Raw genomic sequence first — 23,143 nt, forward strand, 5'->3', positions numbered from 1 at the left:
AGAAACTCTGGCACAGAATAGGCTTGAAGCTCCCTACGTCGTACTGAGGGAGCAATGCATTGTTTGAGGTGTCACTGGGGTCTTGTCTACCCCCTCGAGTGAACGCAACAGGTCCTATTTTAGAAAAGAGTATGGGGTACTGTCCCTAATGTTCTTGATGACTTTAATCCCTCAACTAATATGTTTTTTTTAGAAAGCAAATTATTGTATCAGGCTGGTGTCCGTCAGTGCTTACTGTACTGTACACCTTTTGGCTGCCACAGTTCCCACATTACAACCTCGATATCACAAAGTGTCTACGCCCAAAGCTTTTAAGTGTAGTCACCATTCTAATGCAAGAATGGTGGCAGCCAACTTGCGGGTGGAAAGCTCCCATGAACAGCAATGTTGTAATGACCTGATTACTTTTGATGTTGACGGAGGGATAAATGTTGACCAGGATACGGGAAATATCCCTCCCATTTAAAAAAAAAAAAAAAATTAACTGCTGGGATATAAGCATCACTGGCGAGGCCAGCAATAATTGCCTATTGCTAAATATCCCTGAGAAGGATAATTCCTAATCGTCCTGTGGAATCCTGAGTCCACTTGAACAGGTCGACACCACCTTGACTTTGCATCTCATTGTTTCCAAAGCTGTTTGAGCGGGAAGGCTGGCCTTGTAAATTGAATCGCTGGCTTCCTGCTTGAAAATTGTAAGCAACAAAATCCAATCCCCCCCCCCCCCCCCGGCCCCCAATCGCTTATGTTTTTTTGTAGGAACATTGTTTAGACTAAATATTTAATTTATTTGTGATCATCGCATGTCCAGGAACTTCAGGCTGAAAATGAAGAACTCAAAGGCAAGTTGAAAAAGCTTCACCAAGAACAGAGGCTGTTCCTCGAGAGAGTCAGCGGACTTCAGAAGCAACTGAACCAGGTACAAAAGCAACTTGAATGGAAATATAAACTTTTACAAAAGCAGGATGTCCAAAATGCCTCACGGGAGCATTTTCAAACTGAGACAGATGGGCGGTTTTGTGGCAGGCTTGGTCAGGCAGGTAGGATTCAGACGCACCTTAAAGGAGGTGGGAGAGGCAGAAAGGTAAAGGGTGGGCATTCCAGAGCTTGGGCCATGGCAGCTCACGGTATGGCCACCCGTGTTGGTGCGATGAAATTGGGAAGGCACGGTAGGCCACAAATTGGAGGGGCGAGGAGATATCTGAGGGTTGTGGGGCTGGAGGAGGAAGCAAGCAAAGTTGTGGAGGGGGAAGGGTTGAAATTGAAGAGAATATTTGGATCAATGTGATGCTGGACCAGTTACGGGGATAAGGAGGACGAGTGGGCCTAGGTGGGGTGCTTTTTCAGAGGGTAGGTGCAGACTCTGGGCTGAATGGCCGACTCCTGCACTGTCGGAATTCAATGGTTCGAATTCTATTCTATGGAAACAGAATAGAACTGAATTATCAAACTCAGAAATTGTCAACACATTTATTTTAGAGGCAGGGTTCCAGTTTGGCGAGGTGCAAAGTATTTTACATGGACATCAGAATGAAAGTAACCATTTCCACCAAGGAATTACTGTGCATTTGGAAACTAAAATGTATTCTAAGAGGTGGGGGACTCTCAAAAGGCGACGCATTAATGGACGTCATGTTGCACCTTGTTGACCGGTGTTATACACCTGTGTGAGTTTATGTACTCACCAATACTGGAGTTCTGTCTCCACTCCAATGAGGGGAAGGTGCTGAACTTGTATCATTTTCTATCAATTCTTGCTTACCAAATTTAGTTTTAATAATCTTTGCCCTGTGTCTAATTTCTATTTCAAACACACAATGTCTTACAGCTGGTGGCAAATGGGAGTAGTTTAATTCTAAACTTAGTTATTCCTGCTCATAGAACCATAGAAAAGTTACAGCACTGAAGGAGGACACTCGGCCCATCATGTGCATGCCAGCCAGTGGACACCCAGGTGTCCTTTTGAATCCCATCACTCTATAATTACAGCTGCTGCTTCCTGGAATATTGTTCCTCACTCCCACTCACACCTTGTACAGCAACGTTTCCATCTAAGCCGCTGATGACAGTTGTAAAGCCAATCCATTATTTAGCACATTGTCATTGGCACGAGAGTACTCTTCACAAAACCTTTTTCTGGATTTAGTTATATACAAGAGATTTTATGATCATTTTCTAAATTAGTGAAGGCGTTTGAGCAAGTTCTTTATGGTTTAACAATTGCCTTTTAAGAGCAGGAAATGCGTTTCTATATTTAAAATAATAAAAAATTACTCTCAGCTTCAGGTCAGCGAGTAGTTGTAATTTGAAATGTTTCACCTTGGGGGTTCGTCTCGATGCTATAATTTTGTGCAATTTTTCAGCAAGTGTCTTATTTGCTCTTTTCCGAATATCGAATAGCTTTTGCACCAAAGATCATCAGTTGTGACGCGGATTATTTTTCATCTCGGGGGTTGGGGGGGGGGGGGGGGGGTTTGTGAGCATGTGTCTTTCTTTAAATGTGTGTCTTTCTAAGTCCTGATCTCACTGCTAAAGTCACTATCCCCCTCTTCTCCAGAAAAATCGCCTACATGCTTTACCTTTTGCTTCTGTCCTCGGTTTTAAAGTTGAGGTTCTTTACACCACCTCCGTCTTGCAACTCATTCTTTTCCAGGACTTCAAAGTTATGGATGTTCCCTTTGTCTTCCGGTCTTTTCTTCTCTCTAATGATCTATGGGCTGAGGCTTGGCACCAACTCGTTGTCATTCCTTGACTTGACGTGCCTTTTCTCTCTGACTCTTTTTCAGCTTTGCTGATGGCCGTGCATTTAAGGGCCTTGGGTTTTCACCAAACTGCTTTGGTCATTTAAAAAAATAAAATAATCCCAAAGTTAATTAGAAACTTTCAGCAGTTGATTAATTACTGGAAGCGCAGCCAACAAAGAACATTATTGTGAAGGGCTCGAGAGGAAAACATGGTCAAATTGAAGTGTGCATTGTACTTGATAATCAGATCTGTTATTCCTGTTATCTAGGAGTGCAAAGCAGTGGGAGACCTTCAGAATGAGGTAATTGCCTTTTTCAATTGTCAGTATGAAATATCTGAGTGGCGAATCAGCTGTTCGACCTTCTCTTCATTCCTCCATATTTTCTTTTTCTGTTGAAATCCAGACTCGCCAACTGTCGTCATCTCAATGTGTTGTTTCCAGGATCCTGTGGATCAATCTAATTCTCCCTTTCTTTCCAACTTTCTGTAATCTTCAGGCTCTTAAGAAATTTGCACTAATTACCGCTACTGTGCTTGAATCTATCTCTTCTGTCTTGAGCTTCGTGCTGTCACCTCTCTCAATAGGAAGAAAGTAAAGCGTAAACATTTTACTGCGGCCTGCCTGACTTTGTTTCTTGCGCCAACACCCCAAGCAGCATTGTGTTCCTCAGCCAGGTTGAAATTTTTAGTGTTGCTTGGTTTTTTTTTTTTTTTTTTTTTGCATTATCGTTCTGGGTATTAGCTAGAAATTGACTGAACATAGAACAATACAGCGCAGTACAGGCCCTTCGGCCCACGATGTTGCACCGAAACAAAAGCCATCTAACCTACACTATGCCATTATCATCCATATGTTTATCCAATAAACTTTTAAATGCCCTCAATGTTGGCGAGTTCACTACTGTAGCAGGTAGGGCATTCCACGGCCTCACTACTCTTTGCGTAAAGAACCTACCTCTGACCTCTGTCCTATATCAATTACCCCTCAGTTTAAAGTTATGTCCCCTCGTGCCAGCCATTTCCATCCGCGGGAGAAGGCTCTCACTGTCCACCCTATCCAACCCCCTGATCATTTTGTATGCCTCTATTAAGTCTCCCCTTAACCTTCTTCTCTCCAACGAAAACAACCTCAAGTCCATCAGCCTTTCCTCATAAGATTTTCCCTCCATACCAGGCAACATCCTGGTAAATCTCCTCTGCACCCGCTCCAAAGCCTCCACGTCCTTCCTATAATGCGGTGACCAGAACTGTACGCAATACTCCAAATGCGGCCGTACCAGAGTTCTGTACAGCTGCAACATGACCTCCCGACACCGGAACTCAATCCCTCTACCAATAAAGGCCAACACTCCATAGGCCTTCTTCACAACCCTATCAACCTGGGTGGCAACTTTCAGGGATCTATGTACATGGACACCTAGATCCCTCTGCTCATCCACACTTTCAAGAACTTTACCATTAGCCAAATATTCCGCATTCCTGTTATTCCTTCCAAAGTGAATCACCTCACACTTCTCTACATTAAACTCCATTTGCCACCTCTCAGCCCAGCTCTGCAGCTTATCTATATCCCTCTGTAACCTGCTACATCCTTCCACACTATCGACAACACCACCGACTTTAGTATCGTCTGCAAATTTACTCACCCACCCTTCTGCGCCTTCCTCTAGGTCATTGATAAAAATGACAAACAGCAACGGCCCCAGAACAGATCCTTGTGGTACTCCACTTGTGACTGTACTCCATTCTGAATATTTCCCATCAACCACCACCCTCTGTCTTCTTTCAGCTAGCCAATTTCTGATCCACATCTCTAAATCACCCTCAATCCCCAGCCTCCGTATTTTTTGCAATAGCCTACCGTGGGGAACCTTATCAAACGCTTTGCTGAAATCCATATACACCACATCAACTGCTCTACCCTCGTCTACCTGTTCAGTCACCTTCTCAAAGAACTCAATAAGGTTTGTGAGGCATGACCTACCCTTCACAAAGCCATGCTGACTATCCCTGATCATATTATTCCTATCTAGATGATTATAAATCTTGTCTCTTATAATCCCCTCCAAGACTTTACCCACTACAGACGTGAGGCTCACCGGTCTATAGTTGCCGGGGTTGTCTCTGCTCCCCTTTTTGAACAAAGGGACCACATTTGCTGTCCTCCAGTCCTCTGGCACTATTCCTGTAGCCAATGATGACATAAAAATCAAAGCCAAAGGTCCAGCAATCTCTTCCCTGGCCTCCCAGAGAATCCTAGGATAAATCCCATCAGGTCCTGGGGACTTATCTATTTTCAGCCTGTCCAGAATTGCCAACACCTCTTCCCTACGTACCTCAATGCCATCTATTCTATTAGCCTGGGGCTCAGCATTCTCCTCCACAACATTATCTTTTTCCTGAGTGAATACTGACGAAAAATATTCATTTAGTATCTCGCCTATCTCTTCAGACTCCACACACAATTTCCCATCCCTGTCCTTGACTGGTCCTACTCTTTCCCTAGTCATTCGCTTATTCCTGACATACCTATAGAAAGCTTTTGGGTTTTCCTTGATCCTTCCTGCCAAATACTTCTCATGTCCCCTCCTTGCTCGTCTTAGCTCTCTCTTTAGATCCTTCCTCGCTACCTTGTAACTATCCATCGCCCCAACCAAAACTTCACACTTCATCTTCACATAGGCCTCCTTCTTCCTCTTAACAAGAGATTCCACTTCCTTGGTAAACCACGGTTCCCTCGCTCGACGCCTTCCTCCCTGTCTGACCGGTACATACTTATCAAGAACACGCAGTAGCTGATCCTTGAACAAGCTCCACTTATCCAGTGTGCCCAACACTTGCAGCCTACTTCTCCACCTTATCCCCCCCAAGTCACGTCTAATGGCATCATAATTGCCCTTCCCCCAGCTATAACTCTTGCCCTGCGGTGTATACTTATCCCTTTCCATCATTAACGTAAACGTCACCGAATTGTGGTCACTGTCCCCAAAGTGCTCTCCTACCTCCAAATCCAACACCTGGCCTGGTTCATTACCCAAAACCAAATCCAACGTGGCCTCGCCTCTTGTTGGCCTGTCAACATATTGTTTCAGGAAACCCTCCTGCACACACTGTACAAAAAACGACCCATCTATTGTACTCGAACTACATCTTTTCCAGTCAATATTTGGAAAGTTAAAGTCTCCCATAATAACTAGCCTGTTACTTTCGCTCATATCCAGAATCATCTTCGCCATCCTTTCCTCTACATCCCTAGAACTATTAGGAGGCCTATAAAAAACTCCCAACAGGGTGACCTCTCCTTTCCTGTTTCTAACTTCAGCCCATACTACCTCGGAAGAAGAGTCCCCATCTAGCATCCTCTCCGCCACCGTAATACTGCTCTTGACTAGCAGCGCCACACCTCCCCCTCTTTTGCCTCCTTCTCTGAGCTTACTAAAACACCTAAACCCCAGAACCTGCAACATCCATTCCTGTCCCTGCTCTATCCATGTCTCCGAAATGGCCACAACATCGAAGTCCCAGGTACCAACCCATGCTGCCAGTTCCCCTACCTGGCATTGAAGTAGACACACTTCAAACCACCTACCTGAACACTGGCCCCCTCCTGCGACGTCAAATCTGTGTGACCTCTATACTCTCATTCTCCCTTACCCTAAAACTTCAATCCAGGTTCCCATGCCCCTGCTGCATTAGTTTAAACCCCCCCAAAGAGCACTAACAAATCTCCCCCCCAGGATATTTGTGCCCCTCAGGTTCAGATGTAGACCATCCTGTCTGTAGAGGTCCCACCTTCCCCAGAAAGAGCCCCAGTTATCCAAAAATCTGAATCCCTCCCGCCTGCACCATCCCTGTAGCCACGTGTTTAAATGCTCTCTCTCCCTATTCCTCATCTCCCTATCACGTGGCACGGGCAACAACCCAGAGATAACAACTCTGTTTGTTCTAGTTCTGAGCTTCCATCCTAGCTCCCTGAAAGCCTGCCTGACATCCTTGCCCCCTTTCCTACCTATGTCGTTAGTGCCAATGTGGACCACGACTTGGGGCTGCTCCCCCTCCCCCCTAAGGACCCGGAAAACACTATCCGAGACATCACGTACCCTTGCACCTGGGAGGCAACATACCAAACGTGAGTCTCTCACGCTCCCACAAAATCTCCTATCTGTGCCCCTGACTATCGAGTCCCCAATTACTAATGCTCTGCTCCTCTTCCCCCCTTCCCTTCTGAGCAACAGGGACAGACTCCGTGCCAGAGGCCCGTACCCCATGGCTTACCCCTGGTAAGTCCCCCCCCCACACAAGTATCCAAAGCGGTATACTTGTTTCTCAGGGGAACGACCGCAGGGGATCCCTGCACTGACTGCTTCTTCCCAGTCCCTCTTACAGTTACCCATCTATCTCCAATCTTTGGTGTAACTAATTCCCTGAAGCTGCTATCTATGACCCCTTCTGCCTCCCGAATGATCCGAAGTTCTTCCAACTCCAGCTCCAGTTCCCTAACTCGGTCTTGGAGGAGCTGGAGATGGCAGCACTTCCTGCAGGTAAAATCAGCAGGGACACTAACTGCATCCCTCACCTCAAACATCCTGCAGGAGGAACATTGCACTCCCTTCCCTGCCATTCCTCTAACTTTCTACCAAGATCTGGCTAACAACTAAATTAACTTTTTATAAAAAATAATAATATAATAAAATATGGTACTTACCTCACACCAATGGGTTTTATTATTAGGTTAGAGGAGGATGGGGGCGGGTGGGAGACACTACACGTGTAGTGTCTCGGGTTTCCTCTCCACCAGAATTTATTGGTGAGGGTCTTCCCAGACGTCCGCGGGTGGACTTCCTGTTCCCGCCTAAAAAACTAATTTAAAAAAAAAAAAGAAAAATTCTCAGCTCCTGCTGAAATTGACTAACCAGCCAGCTCCACTCCCGCCGAAATCGACTGGCCTGCCTCTGCAAAGACAAGTGCTTTTTAAAGGTTGACTTACCTCCCAACAGCCACTTCCGCAATGCTCCCGCTGAAACTGACTCACCAGCTGTTCTCCCGCCGAAATCGACTGTACCAATGTAAGAGAATCCAGTTCTGGATTCACAAGGTGATCACAGGATCATTTGAGTAAGGAAGGCCATTTAACCCAAGTTGGGGGTCAATCTGGATGAATGAGCTATCTGGGAGTCCATTCCAATAAAGGTCACCTAATGAAGAGGAGCTTCCGCACACGAAGCAAAGTTCCCCCTCAACCAATCTGAGACAGTGGCCCCGTGCTCTGCCCTTCCAATATATATATATATAAGATGAAGTGTGAAGTTTCGGTTGGGGCGATGGATAGTTACAAGGTAGCGAGGAAGGATCTAAAGAGAGAGCTAAGACGAGCAAGGAGGGGACATGAGAAGTATTTGGCAGGAAGGATCAAGGAAAACCCAAAAGCTTTCTATAGGTATGTCAGGAATAAGCGAATGACTAGGGAAAGAGTAGGACCAGTCAAGGACAGGGATGGGAAATTGTGTGTGGAGTCTGAAGAGATAGGCGAGATACTAAATGAATATTTTTCGTCAGTATTCACTCAGGAAAAAGATAATGTTGTGGAGGAGAATGCTGAGCCCCAGGCTAATAGAATAGATGGCATTGAGGTACGTAGGGAAGAGGTGTTGGCAATTCTGGACAGGCTGAAAATAGATAAGTCCCCGGGACCTGATGGGATTTATCCTAGGATTCTATGGGAGGCCAGGGAAGAGATTGCTGGACCTTTGGCTTTGATTTTTATGTCATCATTGGCTACAGGAATAGTGCCAGAGGACTGGAGGACAGCAAATGTGGTCCCTTTGTTCAAAAAGGGGAGCAGAGAGAACCCCGGCAACTATAGACCGGTGAGCCTCACGTCTGTAGTGGGTAAAGTCTTGGAGGGGATTATAAGGGACAAGATTTATAATCATCTAGATAGGAATGATATGATCAGGGATAGTCAGCATGGCTTTGTGAAGGGTAGGTCATGCCTCACAAACCTTATTGAGTTCTTTGAGAAGGTGACTGAACAGGTAGACGAGGGTAGAGCAGTTGATGTGGTGTATATGGATTTCAGCAAAGCGTTTGATAAGGTTCCCCACGGTAGGCTATTGCAAAAAATACGGAGGCTGGGGATTGAGGGTGATTTAGAGATGTGGATCAGAAATTGGCTAGCTGAAAGAAGACAGAGGGTGGTGGTTGATGGGAAATGTTCAGAATGGAGTACAGTCACAAGTGGAGTACCACAAGGATCTGTTCTGGGGCCGTTGCTGTTTGTCATTTTTATCAATGACCTAGAGGAAGGCACAGAAGGGTGGGTGAGTAAATTTGCAGATGATACTAAAGTCGGTGGTGTTGTCGATAGTGTGGAAGGATGTAGCAGGTTACAGAGGGATATAGATAAGCTGCAGAGCTGGGCTGAGAGGTGGCAAATGGAGTTTAATGTAGAGAAGTGTGAGGTGATTCACTTTGGAAGGAATAACAGGAATGCGGAATATTTGGCTAATGGTAAAGTTCTTGAAAGTGTGGCTGAGCAGAGGGATCTAGGTGTCCATGTACATAGATCCCTGAAAGTTGCCACCCAGGTTGATAGGGTTGTGAAGAAGGCCTATGGAGTGTTGGCCTTTATTGGTAGAGGGATTGAGTTCCGGAGTCGAGAGGTCATGTTGCAGCTGTACAGAACTCTGGTCCGGCCGCATTTGGAGTATTGCGTACAGTTCTGGTCACCGCATTATAGGAAGGACGTGGAGGCTTTGGAGCGGGTGCAGAGGAGATTTACCAGGATGTTGCCTGGTATGGAGGGAAAATCTTATGAGGAAAGGCTGACGGACTTGAGGTTGTTTTCGTTGGAGAGAAGAAGGTTAAGAGGAGACTTAATAGAGGCATACAAAATGATCAGGGGGTTGGATAGGGTGGACAGTGAGAGCCTTCTCCCGCGGATGGATATGGCTGGCACGAGGGGACATAACTTTAAACTGAGGGGTAATAGATATAGGACAGAGGTCAGAGGTAGGTTCTTTACGCAAAGAGTAGTGAGGCCGTGGAATGCCCTACCTGCTACAGTAGTGAACTCGCCAACATTGAGGGCATTTAAAAGTTTATTGGATAAACATATGGATGATAATGGCATAGTGTAGGTTAGATGGCTTTTGTTTCGGTGCAACATCGTGGGCCGAAGGGCCTGTACTGCGCTGTATTGTTCTATGTTCTATCGTGAAAGTTCTCTGGATTCATCTCCCACTGTAGTTTATGTATTTATGTAGGATCAAGGCTCTGATGTCTCTTTCATGCTGAATTGTCTGCATTCTCCTTTATAGCTCAAACCTTTGGGCAGAACTAAAGAATGTTCATCAATCTTCACATTTTTACTATTCCGCCTAATATTGCTGCAATTTAAAGTGATCAGTATATTGAACGTGTGCAGCAGTTCGTCAGGTTTATACACCTCAAAGTGCTTTGTGCGTTGATGTGACTGTTGTGTAGGTTAAGCTGTTCACCATGCTGCATTTGGTCGCACCTGTACCTATCATGTCTGCAGTCCCATTTTCTCGCGCAATTTACTGAATGTATTTGAGTTGGATTGATCAAGCTCCATTGCAAACCACAAGAATGAAGAAGGTGCTTCAGCGTTTTTGATTTAGTTCTTTCTGAATGCCAAATCCTCCTCTTATGGTAGCCAGCTGTTTCTTTAATATGTCCAGGATCCTGTCTTCACGCAATGTGCTCAGAAACTGGTTCCAGCTTTTCATCAGCCTCTGTAGTAAGCAACGCTTGACATTGATCCTAAATCTCTTTTATGTCGTTAAACCTCTTTTCACCTTGCTGGCAGTCTGCCGATTGCTGTAGGGGTTGAGACCTTCTCATCTTTCCTCACGCTCGAGGTTTAGTCTGATGATGCAAGTGCCGATATTTTCTGTGGAGCCCGTTTTTAGAATAACATTTGATGCCAGGTGATGATTTTGAGGAGTTCATAATCTTTTCTCTACCCGGTGAGGTGGGGGGAGGGTGTCTAGAAAGAGGAGCAGAACCTTAAAATTAGAGCTCGGGTTCCGGGATTAATTCAGGGATCACTTTTGCCGTACAGACTGAAGATGTGGCTCTCTTGCGCTATATAGTTTTATAATTTTTCTATACGGGGACAAGTGATTGCTTGAACAGCAAATCAGCCATTAAATCCAAATGGTACTTGAACAATGAGTGATTTATGATACTGCACTGTGCTCAATCTTCCAGAGACAGCAGCTGAAAAATCTATTGATGGCAAGAGATCGAGAAAAAGAAGAGAACTTGAAGGTACTCGAGAGCCTGAAAGCAAAGCTTAAAACTTACGAGGTACGCACATGACTTCTTCAGGTTGACAGACTAAAATGATCACTGCCGTGATTCAAACCCACTGCTTCATTCATCATTGCTAATAGGTTCTGCCTCCTATTCTGTCTAATCACCATTGCAAAGCATTAAAGCACAGTAGCAAGCTGACATTCCAGTACACAGTTGAGGGAGGGAGGGTGAGACTTTGGGGTGAGACGTTAAGACAAAGTCCCGTCTACTCCCTCAGCTGACGTAAACAATCCCACGGTAGGCGTAACAGGTGAGCAGCAGAGTTCTTGCTGGTGTCCAGACACTTATTTACACCTCAGCCAACATCACCAAACCAAATTATCATGGCTGTGTGTGTGTGAGCTTGCTGTGCGCAAATTGGCTCCCCTATTTTTTACATTACAACATTGCACTTCAGAAGTACCTTATTGGCTTTGAGATGAAGCCCTTAATAACTGTCCCAAGGATGAGAAAGGTGCTTTATATATATTTTTTCTATTCATTCATGGGATGTGGGCGTCGCTGGGCTGGGTCAGCATTTATTACCCATCCCTAATTGCCCTTGAACTGAGTGGCTTAACATTTATAATATTTATTAGTGTCACAAGTAGGCTTTCATTAATGCTGCAATAAGATTACTGTGAAAAACACCTAGTCGCCACACTCCGGCGCCTGTTCGGGTACACAGAGGGAGAATTCAGAATGTCCAATTCACTTGACAGCACGTCTTTCGGGACTTGTGGGAAGAAACTGGAGCACCCGGAGGAAACCCAGGGGCTTTTCACAGTAACTTCATTTGAAGCCTACTTGTGACAATAACTGGTTTTCATTTTTCATTTTTATAGTGATCGTGTCCTAACCACAGCTTCTCGAAATAACTCACCTGCTGACCGTGCCCCCCTTTTTAAAATTTTGTACACCAGTTTTCTAGGTGAATCATAAGTCCCCGCAGTGCAGAAGGAGACCATTCGGCCCATCGAGTGCACGCCAACTCTTTGAAAGAGCAGCCCACCCTATCCCTGTAACTTAACCTGTACATCACTAGACACACAGTGGCAATTTAACATGGCCAATCTGCCTAACCTGCACATCTTTGGAAGGAAACCGGAGTGACTGGAGGAAATCCACGCAGACACGGGGAAAGTGCAGACTCTGCACAGACAGAGGTCGGAATCGGACCCTGGTCCCTGGCGCTGTGAGGCAGCAGTGCTAACCAGTGTCTACTGTGCCGCCTGTCAGTTTACTGACACTTTGTGCTGAATGATTGGTGGACTTGCTGTCTGTCACACATTCAATCACTTGGTCATGATAAGATGCAGGAACTTGCTGCCCTGTCTCTGATCGATAATATGACACTTGTTACCCCTCCGAGCTCTCTGGCTTCAACTTGACTGGGTGATATTCTTCCAAATTGAATTACAAATTGTACTAACACTTGTTCGATTAGTCTCCCATCTTCCACCCTACTTAAAACCTGAGCTTGCCAAAACTCTGCTGCCCATGTCCTGACGTGCACCCCGTCCTTTTTCCATCACCCCTGCCATTGCTGACCTACAGTGGCTCCCAGTTAAGCAATGCCTCAATTAAAAAGAAAATCACATCCTTTAGATCAAGTCTCTCCATGGCCTCCTCTGTATCCTCTACCTCAAACTCTTAAATTGTAGCCCCTCTCCTATTCTAACTTCTTGCGCATTGCTGATTTTAAACGCTTGCCAACATTTGGCCATCGCATCTTCAGCTGCCTGGTGTGCTGAACATCGTAATTTCTTATATATCAGGTGCAGTCATTGTTTAAAAAATCCTGGTTTAAAAGACGAGCAGACACGGTGGCTACAGAAGATGCCATTAAGATGCCATAAAATTGAGATCAGCATTATTTCGAACAATGCTTATATTTAAAAGGCGAGGCAAATGGGTCTTTGTGCTTTCTTGGGAGTACATAATTAGAAACATTGTGTTTATAACCTGATTAATCAGGTCATGGGATTTGAGTGGGATAAAGATGATGTCCTAATGGGAGGGACCAGGTATGTAACAGGTAGTTTTGCGGTCAGGTCTGCCAGAAGCTGTGAGCTGAACAGCAGATTTTGTAAAAATGCTGTGAAGTTAAACAATAGCCTGATACAGACAGAAGGATCTCTCTATTCAAGCGGTCTTTCCATGACATCTCTATACAGCAAGTACCTCTTTCTTTATTTGTAAATTATTTTTTTAAAAATATTTTTTATTCACCTCTTTTTTCACATTTTCTCCCACATTTACACCCACCAACAATAAATAATAATCAGTAACAAATATATCAATCCCCATATCAATAACAATGATCCCATCCTCCCACCAAACCCCAAACATTAGCCCGCATGTTCACATAAACAAATGACAAAAAGAAATCTGGAATCACCCATAGTCACCATTAAAACCCCCCACCCCCAGCTAATGTTCGATGTTATCCAGTTCTTGAAAGTGCATAATGAATAATGCCCATGAATTGTAGAACCCCTCCATCCATCCCCTCAGTTCAAACTTAACCTTGCCAAGAGTCAAGAATTGCAACAGGTCCCCCCGCCACGCCAGGGCACAGGGTGGAGAGGCTGCTCTCCAACCCATCAGGATCCGCCTTCGGGCGATCAATGAGGCGAAGGCTACAACATGCCTCCGCACCCCGTTTCCAACCCTGGCTGGTCCGACACCCCGAATATGGCCGCCCGGGTCCAGTTTCACGTGCACCACTTTAGAAATTACCCTAAAAACTTCCTTCCAGTAATCTTCTAGCTTTGGACAGGACCAAAACGTATGAATAGGATTAGCCAAAGTGTTGGCCAAACTGCCTCCAAATTCACAATGAAGCTATTATTACTGGACTCGCTGAGTATTTCCCCGGGGCTATCGGGAGTGGCGCTGTTGCAAGTGCCTTCAATCCCGACCCCCTGCACAAACTCTCCTCCATTCTGACCCACTGAGAATCAACCCCTCTGACCCAGCTCCGCATCTTCTCGACATTCGCCGCCCAGTAGTAATACATCAGGTTCGGAAGACCCAAACCCCCTGCCTGCCTTCCCCTCTGTAGCAGCACCTTTCTAACTCTGGCTACCTTCCCTCCCCATACGAACGACGTAATCTTTCCCTCAATCGCTCTGAAAAAAGCCTTTGGCAGGAAAATCGGCAGGCATTGAAAGATAAACCGAAATCGTGGCAACACGTTCATTTTAACCGCCTGTACCCGACCCGCCAGTGACAGAGGGAGATCAGCTTTCATGCTCCCCACCAAACTAGAAATATTGTACTTGCGGAGCCCCCCCCCCCCCCACTCCCGGGCAACCTGCATCCCCAGGTACCTAAAATGAGTCCCTGCCCTATGGAATGGCAGCCCCCCCCCCACCACCACCCTCGGCCGAGACACCACAAAATACTCACTCTTGTCTAGATTTAGTTTGTACCCCGTGAAAGACCCAAACACTCGAAGCAGCTCCAATATTCCCCCTATCGACACACTCGGTTTCGACAGGTATAACAGCAAGTCATCGGCATATAAGGACACCCTATGCTCTATCCCCCCCCCGCACTATTCCTTTCCATACCCTTGAACTTCTTAATGCGATGGGCAACGGCTCAATCGTGAGTGCAAACTGCAGGGGAGACATAGGACATCCCTGCCTCGTCCCACGGTGGAGAGAAAAGTATCTCGAGCTGATGTTGTTTGTGCGGACACTCCCCCTCGGCTCCTTATATAATAACTTTACCCAGTTCACAAATTTGGTCCAATTCCAAACCGCTCCAGAACTGCCATCAAGTACCCCCATTCTACCCGGTCAAACGCCTTCTCAGCGTCCAATGCCACAACCACTTCTGTTTCCTTCTGCTCTGCCGATACCAGAACCACGTTCAATACCCGTCTAACATTTGAAAAGAGCTGCCTCCCTCTCACGAACCCCGTCTGATCTTCACTTATCACCTTCGGGAGGCACACCTCCAGCCTACCTGCCAGCACCTTCACCAATACTTTTGCATCCACATTCAGAAGTGATATGGGCCTGTACGACCCACACTCCGTCGGATCCTTATCTTTATTCAGCAACAGGGAAATCGACGCCTGCCTCAGTTTGTGGCAACACCGCCTTCCCTATCGCCTTCAAACATCCCCACCGTCAGGGGTGCCATCTTGTCCTTGAATTTTTTATAATAATCCACCGGAAACCCATCCGGCCCTGCCAACTTCCCGACTGCATCCTCCCAATCGCATTCTTTATCTCCTGCTCCACTATCACTCCTTCTAATGTATCCCTGTCCCCCTTCCCTAACCTCCGGTACTCCAACCCATCTAGAAATTCCTGCATCTCACGGTCTCCCCCAGGTGGCTCTGATCTGCACAACCTCCCCATAAAATTCCTCAAACACCTTGTTAATCAGATCCGGAGCCACCACCAACTTCCCCGCCCTATCCCTCACCTGAACAATTTATTTGTAAATGATTTTTGACCTGTGGTGGGCTTTGCTTAATTGGAGGTAAAGAAGATATAAGTTCGTAGTAAACAGTTTCCTTTCATTAAGAATTGTTTAACTATTTACTGTAAGCTATTTCTTTTATGGTGTTAAGATAATTTAATTCTGTGGTAACACCGTTTGCTTTAATACACCATATCCCTATTTGCAACGTTGAATCACTCCTGGAGCGAAGTATTCTTTTCTTCCCATTTTTTACAATTAAAGAAAATAGTTTGGGTTTCGTCCGGTTTTCCTAATATAAATTGGGATCTGGTCCAGGATTGTAATACCTGGACCCTGTGCTCTGCAATTCCCCTTCACCTTTAGATCTCTCTTTTCTCTTCCAAAATGCTTGACTGCTCCTCCTCGCGCAAGCATTCAAACCCTTCACCACCGATGAACAGTGGCAGCCGTGTGTTCCATCTATAAGATGCACTGCAGGAACTCACCAAGGTTCCTCAGTCAGCACCTTCCAATCCCACGACCATTACCATCTAGAAGGACAAGAGCAGCAGATACCTGGGAACCCCACCGCCTGGAGGTTCCCCTCCCAGTCACTCACCATCCCGACTTGAAAATATAACGTCGTTCCTTCACTGTCGCTGGGGCAACATCCTGGAACTCCCTCCCTCACAGCACAGTGGGTGTACCTACACCTCAAGGACTGCAGCGGTTCAAGAAGGCAGCTCAACACCACCTTCTGAAGGGCAACTAGGGATGGGCAATAAATGCTGGCCTAACCAGCGACGCCCACATCCCGTAAATGAATTAATTAAAAATGTACCTTGAAAGCAACTCGTTTGACCAAATCTTTGCTTTGTGTCGAGTTTTACTTTACAATGCTCCAGTGGGGCGGCTTGGGGGGGGGATTTAAGTGCATTGAAGCTGCTATAGAAAGGCAAGCAGTTATTTGAATAATTGGAGGATTCTCTTTCATGTAATTAAAATGAAACATTTTTTTTGTTTTGTAGACCGGGCATTTGTACGAGCAGATGACCTCTGGCATCCCGATGGTGAAAGGTGAGATCAAATTCTACTTCTCCAGTATCATTCTGTCGTGGTCAAGTTTGTTTACATTGACATTGTCAGCAAAGAAATGCAACCTTGGATGGAATGAGTGACATAGACACATCCGCAAGGATAAATCTGAATCCATTGGCACATCTCCTGGTTTAGCTCAGGTCACATTCTGCAGTATGTAAACGTGAAAATGATGTACGTCAGCGAGCAAAAGTCGATGAAAAATCTTGTTTGGCGACATGGCATGAATATCTGAAAGTCCCAAATATATTGTAAAAACCCCTGCACTACCTTGGCGTTTAATGTACTTAACCTCAAGTGTTTAGTTATAAATTGCTGAAAATACTCAGGTCAAGCAAAATCCGTGGAGAGAAAAACCGAGTTAATATCTGATGAAAGGTCATTGACCTGAAATGTGAACTTGGGTTTTTTCCTCCAGCTGTTTGTTGTTTGGCCCACTCTGTACTTGCAGCATTTATCCTGGATCCTCAGCACCAGCCATCTTTCTGTTTTGTCTTGGCTTTTTTGTTGTTTAGTTGCAATGATGCACTAATATTTTATTGGTACCTGAGTTATGAAGGTTTAATGGCGAGTGTTAATATTTTTAAATATAAATTTAGAGTACCCAATTATAATTTTTTTCTAATTAAGGGGCAATTTAGCGTGGCCAATCCGCCTAACCTGCACATCTTTGGGTTGTGGGGGTGAAACCCACGCAAACACGGGGAGAATGTGCAAACTCCACACGGACAGTGACCCAGGGCCAGGATCGAACCCCGGTCCTCGGCGCTGTGAGGCAGCAGTGCCAACCACTGTGCCGCGTGCCGCCCTGTGAGTGTTAATATTGAGTAGCAGTAACATTTCAAGATTTTGGCTGGAATTTTGCATTGCTCGGGCGGGCAAACGCCCAAATCAGTGTGAGAAATCAGGTGGAAAGAAGTTGAGCACATGGCCAGACGCCATTGCGTACTTGCACGGTATTTCAGTCGGCGCACGAGAGTTGGAAGCGCGTCTGCCGACAATCAGTTGAACGCAGTTTTACGCGGCCCGCCTGCAATTGCAAAGGCCAGGCGGCCTTTACGTTTTAGCTGCAGCTTCGACCCAGGGTGGGATGAGCTGTCGGGGCTGGAATTAAATAAAAAATGGTGTTTGGAGACTGGGGTTTGAATGTACTGCCTCCAGATCTCTATCGTAATTCATTACTGTTTCTCCAGGTCAGCATCTCCCTCACACAGCTTTGCACCGGCTCTCTCCCGGAGGGTGACCACGAGAACTGCCGGCCCACACCCTCCGTTATCTCTGCGCCCACCCTCTTCTTGCCCTCCCCGGCAGCGATGAGCCTTTACCACCGCGTGTTTCACGCTGGCTGCCTGGTGATTGGCCGGCCAGTGTGAAATCATGTTCTGGGGCTGCTCGCAGCCAGATGTGCATTTTGTGCCTGATTCTGGGCCTGCTGAGTGGGCATCAGACAGGCGATAAACTCAAATCCTTGTTTCATTCCAAAATGATGCTTTGTATTTTGTGTTAATGGTTTGCAGTACTTTGTGTTCATTTTTATTTTTAAATTTAGAGTACCCAATTATTTTTTTTTCAATTAAGGGGAAATTTAGCCAATCCACCTAAACGGCACATCTTTGGGTTGTGGGGGTGAAACCCACGCAGACATGGGGAGAATGTGCAAACTCCACACGGACAGTGACCCAGGGCCGGGATTCGAACCCGGGTCCTCAGCGCCGCAGTCCCAGTGCTATCCACTGCACCACATGCTGCCCTTATTTTGTGTTCATTGATATTGAGATTGATTAAGTGCGCTTTCATTTTGTGTTATCCTGTGCTGCCTTGGGTGAACTCTTGAGATGTGAATAGACTGAAATAATGATGGGAGGCATCTGGAGGTATTACCTTTTCAACTAGTTTTTGATCTGTTCAAATTCAGAAAGTCCTAAGCGGCACAGTGCAGTGGTTAGCACTGCTGCCTTACGGCGCTGAGGACCTGGGTCACTGTCCGTGTGGAGTTTGCACGTTCTCCCCATGTCTGTGTGGGTCTCACCCCCACAACCCAAAGATGTGCAGTGTCGGTGGATCGCGTACTTAAAATTTCTGTTTTAATTCAGAAAGTCTGTTAATGATTTCAGGTCTGCTATTGGAAAAATCTTTTTAAAGTTGATCAGAAATTTCCATTTGCATTGTTTGTGATATGGTGCATCAATTTAAAATGTCCTTTGGCACTTGTCAAGGAATCCGGGATGTTTAATGCCCTGGAATGGTGTATTTTCCCCATTTCTGGCATCGATTGCACATATTGACGACTGCCTGACACAGAAAACTTTTTACTATGCCTCAGTGATGCACCTAAACCCCCACCTCAAAAGTGCAACAGCCAACTGCACTCGCATCCACTTTTCCCTGAGCTAAGATCTCCCCTCATGAGCTCTCAAGTGAATCTTGGCAATGAATATTGAATTGGGTGCAGATTAGAATAATACAGCGAAGAAGGAGGCCATTCAGCCCATAGTCTGTCCCGTCTCTTCTGACGAGCAACCCAGTTAGACCAGGTACAATGAAAAGTATTTTTCTCCGAGCAGCTCAAACAGATAATTTGTAATGCATGAAAAGGAAACAAAATAAAAAGAAAATACATAATAGGGCAACACAAGATCCACAATGCAACTACATAGACACTGGCATTGGGTTAAGCATACAGGAGTGTAGTATTAATCGGGTCAGTCCATAAGAGGGTCGTTTAGGATTCTGGTAACAGCGGGGAAGAAGCGGTTTTTGAACCTGTGTTCTCCGACTTTCTCCTGCCCGATGGAAGAAGTTGGAAGAGTGAGTAAGCCGGGTGGAAGGGGTCTTTGATTATGCTGCCCACTTTCCCAAGACAGCGGGAGGTGTAGATAGTCAGTGGATGGGAGGGGGGTTCGTGTGATGGACTGGGCTGTGTTCACGACTCTCCGAAGTTTCTTGCGGTCCTGGGCCGAGCAGTTGCCATACCAGGCTGTGATGCGGCCAGATAGGATGCTTTCTATGGTGCATCTGTAAAAGCTGGCAGCATTATGTAAATAAAAGTCCCAGCAGACAATATAGACTCTTGAAACTGGGTGAAATTTGAACCAAGATTCCAAAAGGAAAAAAAGTCAGGCTATACAACCCATACAAAATCCAATTCCCTCAGGAAGTACTATGCTGCCTCGGGGCACTTTTGCTTCAGTTTATTTTTTATTGAAGTAAATGTGTTACCAATTTTCGCAATTCTTTCTGGGCTAACGAAGTGCAGTGAATCATGTTGTGCCCCTGTGGTACAAAAAGATTATTGTTTGATCTTGGGTGCACTTTATATTCAAAACGACCAGGACATTTAGCTGAATATTCGGGCGGAGATTGAGCTAATGAAGAAAGTGGCTTTGTGGACATTGGATCAGTGAACTAAGTATTTGTTTTTTGTTTCATTTCCTGTAAATTAAAATTAGTGAAAGAAGAAATGGCTGTTAAGCAGGTCAACGTCCCTGGTACCGAGTTACAGGTAAATTTACTGTCGTAAATATTTTTCATTTTAAAATAAAGTTCTGATATAGCATTATTTCTGCTTTGTTGCTGGTGGGAGTAGTCCTGTCGGGTTTACTGAGCTTCACTGAATGAAGATGTTGAATATCAATGGACAAGATGGTCTTTAATCCCAATATTATTTAATATAATAATAATCTTTATTGCCACAAGTAGGCTTACATTAACACTGCAATGAAGCTACTGTGAAAAGCCCCTAGTCACCACATTCCGCCGCCTGTTCTGATACACAGAAGGAGAATTCAGAATATCCAATTCACCTAACAGCATGTCTTTCGGGACTTGTGGGAGGAAACCGGAGCACCCGGAGGAAACCCACGCAGACACGGAGAACGTGCAGACTCCACACAGACAGTGACCCAAGCCGGCAATTGAAGCTGGGACCCTGGCGCAGTGAAGCAACAGTGTTAACCACTGTACTACCATGCTGCCCACTGTGCCACCGGGATAATGGTTGTCCAGTAGGGATTTGGGCTTTAGATTTCCTGGATGAGCTGCAGTTTTGAAAGGATGGGCAGGGAAAGGCAAGGCTAGCGAAGTCAACCCCTGAGGTTGTCAAAAATTAAAACATGATCAGTTTTTGCAGCTTCTCCAAACTTGGCCTGTCTGCTTTCAGTGATGTGCTCGGCACGCATCAGCAAATACATGCAGACAACTAAAATCAATATCCGGTGCCGGAGAATTCGGCAACCGGCGGGGACGGGATTCACGCCAGCCCTCGGTGATTCTCCGACCTGGCGGGGGGCCGGAGAATCTCGCCCCTGGTTCTGGACACCCTCGCCATTGGGAAAATTCTCCTTGCATCTACCCTGTCTAGCCCTGTTAGAATTTTGTAGTTTCTACGAGATACCCCTCATTCTTCTGAACTCCAACGAACGCAATCCTGATGCGTTGTTTCGATCCATCGACCTCTGGGTAATGGGTCCAGCACGCTTCCGCTGCGCCATTCTGCTCTGGTAGTAAATACAATCCCAACAAACTCAATTTCTCCTCAGTCCTACCATATCTGTCTGGTAAACCTTCTCTAAAGCAAGTACATCCTTCTTCGGATAAGAAGACCAAAACTGCACCCAATACTCCAGGTGTGGCCTCACCAAGGCCCTGTACAATTGCAGCAACACATCCCTGCTTCTATACTCGAAACCTCTCGCAATGAAGGCTAACATCCCATTTGCCTGTTGCACCTGCATATTTACCTTCAACAAATGGTGTACAAGGACATCCAGGTCTCATTGCGCATTCCTCTCTCCTAATTTATAGTCATTCAGGTAATAACCTGCCTTCCAGTTTTTGCTACCAAAGTGGATCAACTCACATTTATCCAAATTATACCGCATCTGCCATTCGTTTGCCCACTCACTCAACTTCTCCAAATCACACTGAAGGATCTCTGCATCCTCCTCACAGCTCACCCTCCCACCCAGCTTTGTGTCATCTGCAAATTTGAAGATATTGCATTTCTTTCCCTCATCTAAATCATTAATATATATTGTGAATAACGGGGGTCCCAGCACTGATCCCTGCGATGCCCACTAGTCACTACCTTCCATTTGGAAAAAGACCCATTTATTCCTACTTTGTTTCCTGTCTGCCAGCTAGTTTTCTATCCATCTCCATACACTACCCCAAATCCCGTGCACTTTAATTTTGCACGCTAATCTCTTTTATGTGGGACTTTGTCGAAAGCTTTCTGAAAGTCCAAATAAATCACATCCACTGGCTCCCCTTCATCAACTCTACTGGTTACATCCTCGAAGAATTCCAGTAGATTAGTCAAGCATGATTTCCCCTTCATAAACCCATGCTAACTCTGATCCAACCCCTGTTTTCCAAGTGCTCTGTAGAATTACATTAGCCACCCTCCAATCTGCAGGAACTGTTCCAAAGTCTACAGAATCTTGGAATATGACCACCAATATAGCCACTATTTCTAGAGCCACTTCCTGAAGTACTCTGGGATGTAGATTATCAGGGCATGGGGATTTATAAACCTTCAATCCTATTAATTTCCCCAATACCATTTCTCTACTGATCTTGATTTCCGTCAGTTCTTCCCTCTGACATTCCCTGTACTCCCCAACATTTCTGGTATCTTATTTGTGTCCTCCTTTGTGAAGACAGAACCAAAGTATGTGTTTAGCTGCTCAGCCATTTCTTTGTTCCCCATTGTAAATTCCTGTTTCTGACTGAGACATTTGTCTTCGCCAATCATTTTCTCTTCACATACCTATAGAAACTTTTACAGTCCGTTTTTATGTTCCCGCAACCTTACTCTCGAACTATACTTTCCCTTTAATCAATCTCTTTGTCCTCCTTTGCTGGATTCTATATTGCTCCAATCCTCAGGTATGTTATTTTTCTTGGCCAATGTGTATGCCTGTTGTTTGGATCTAGTACTATCTCTAATTTCCCTTGTAAGCCATAGTTTAGCCACATTTCCCGCCTGAAGTGTTTATCTTTTGGGTTAAAAATTGCTGACTGCAATTTCCTCTTCAGCCCTAATTCACTTGTGATCGCTGGCATTTGACCCCATTGCTGTCATAAAGGTGTTTACAGGGGCAGCACGGTGGTGCAGTGGTTAGCACTGCTGCCTCATGGCGTCAGGGACCTGGGTTCGATCCCAGCCCCGGGTCACTCTCTGTGTGGAGTTTGCACATTCTCCCTGTGTCTGCGTGGGTCTCACCCCACAACCCATTGCATTGTAGGTGGATTGGCCATGTTAAATTGCCCCTTAATTGGATTTTTTAAAAAATAATTGAAAATCAATAAATAAATGTTTACCATGGGCATCCTCACAAGGGGGGGGGAGAGGGGGGAATGCCTTTCAGTTGTGTCCAAATATTTGTTTGAAAGAACATAGGAAAAATGTCAAGTTTTTGTTACTTTGCGTTAGTAATTTCCAGTGATTATTTTTATTTTGGTTCCTCGGCTTAAGTGACGTTTGCACTCTGCCTTGTCACAAAAGCTTGACAAAATTTGGGGAAAGTTATTGATGTTCTACAGCTAAATT

General features: G+C 45.5%; 1 protein-coding gene across 3 annotated transcripts in view; it reads left to right on the plus strand.

Annotated features, from left to right (window-relative positions):
- LOC140387390 (uveal autoantigen with coiled-coil domains and ankyrin repeats protein-like) overlaps positions 1–23,143 on the plus strand; it is a 196,602-nt gene that overhangs the window by 155,696 nt on the left and 17,763 nt on the right. For 2 of the 3 annotated variants that reach the window (XM_072470420.1, XM_072470421.1), the window contains exons 10-14: positions 812–919; positions 3,014–3,046; positions 10,981–11,079; positions 16,521–16,569; positions 20,040–20,092. In XM_072470420.1, coding sequence (XP_072326521.1) covers positions 812–919; positions 3,014–3,046; positions 10,981–11,079; positions 16,521–16,569; positions 20,040–20,092 — 342 coding nt within the window. The remainder of the gene's footprint in view (positions 1–811; positions 920–3,013; positions 3,047–10,980; positions 11,080–16,520; positions 16,570–20,039; positions 20,093–23,143) is intronic. The other variant, XM_072470423.1, reaches the window with a different exon arrangement.

The sequence above is a fragment of the Scyliorhinus torazame genome, chromosome 12 (genome assembly GCF_047496885.1).
Source record: "Scyliorhinus torazame isolate Kashiwa2021f chromosome 12, sScyTor2.1, whole genome shotgun sequence".
Taxonomy (NCBI): Eukaryota; Metazoa; Chordata; class Chondrichthyes; order Carcharhiniformes; family Scyliorhinidae; genus Scyliorhinus; species Scyliorhinus torazame.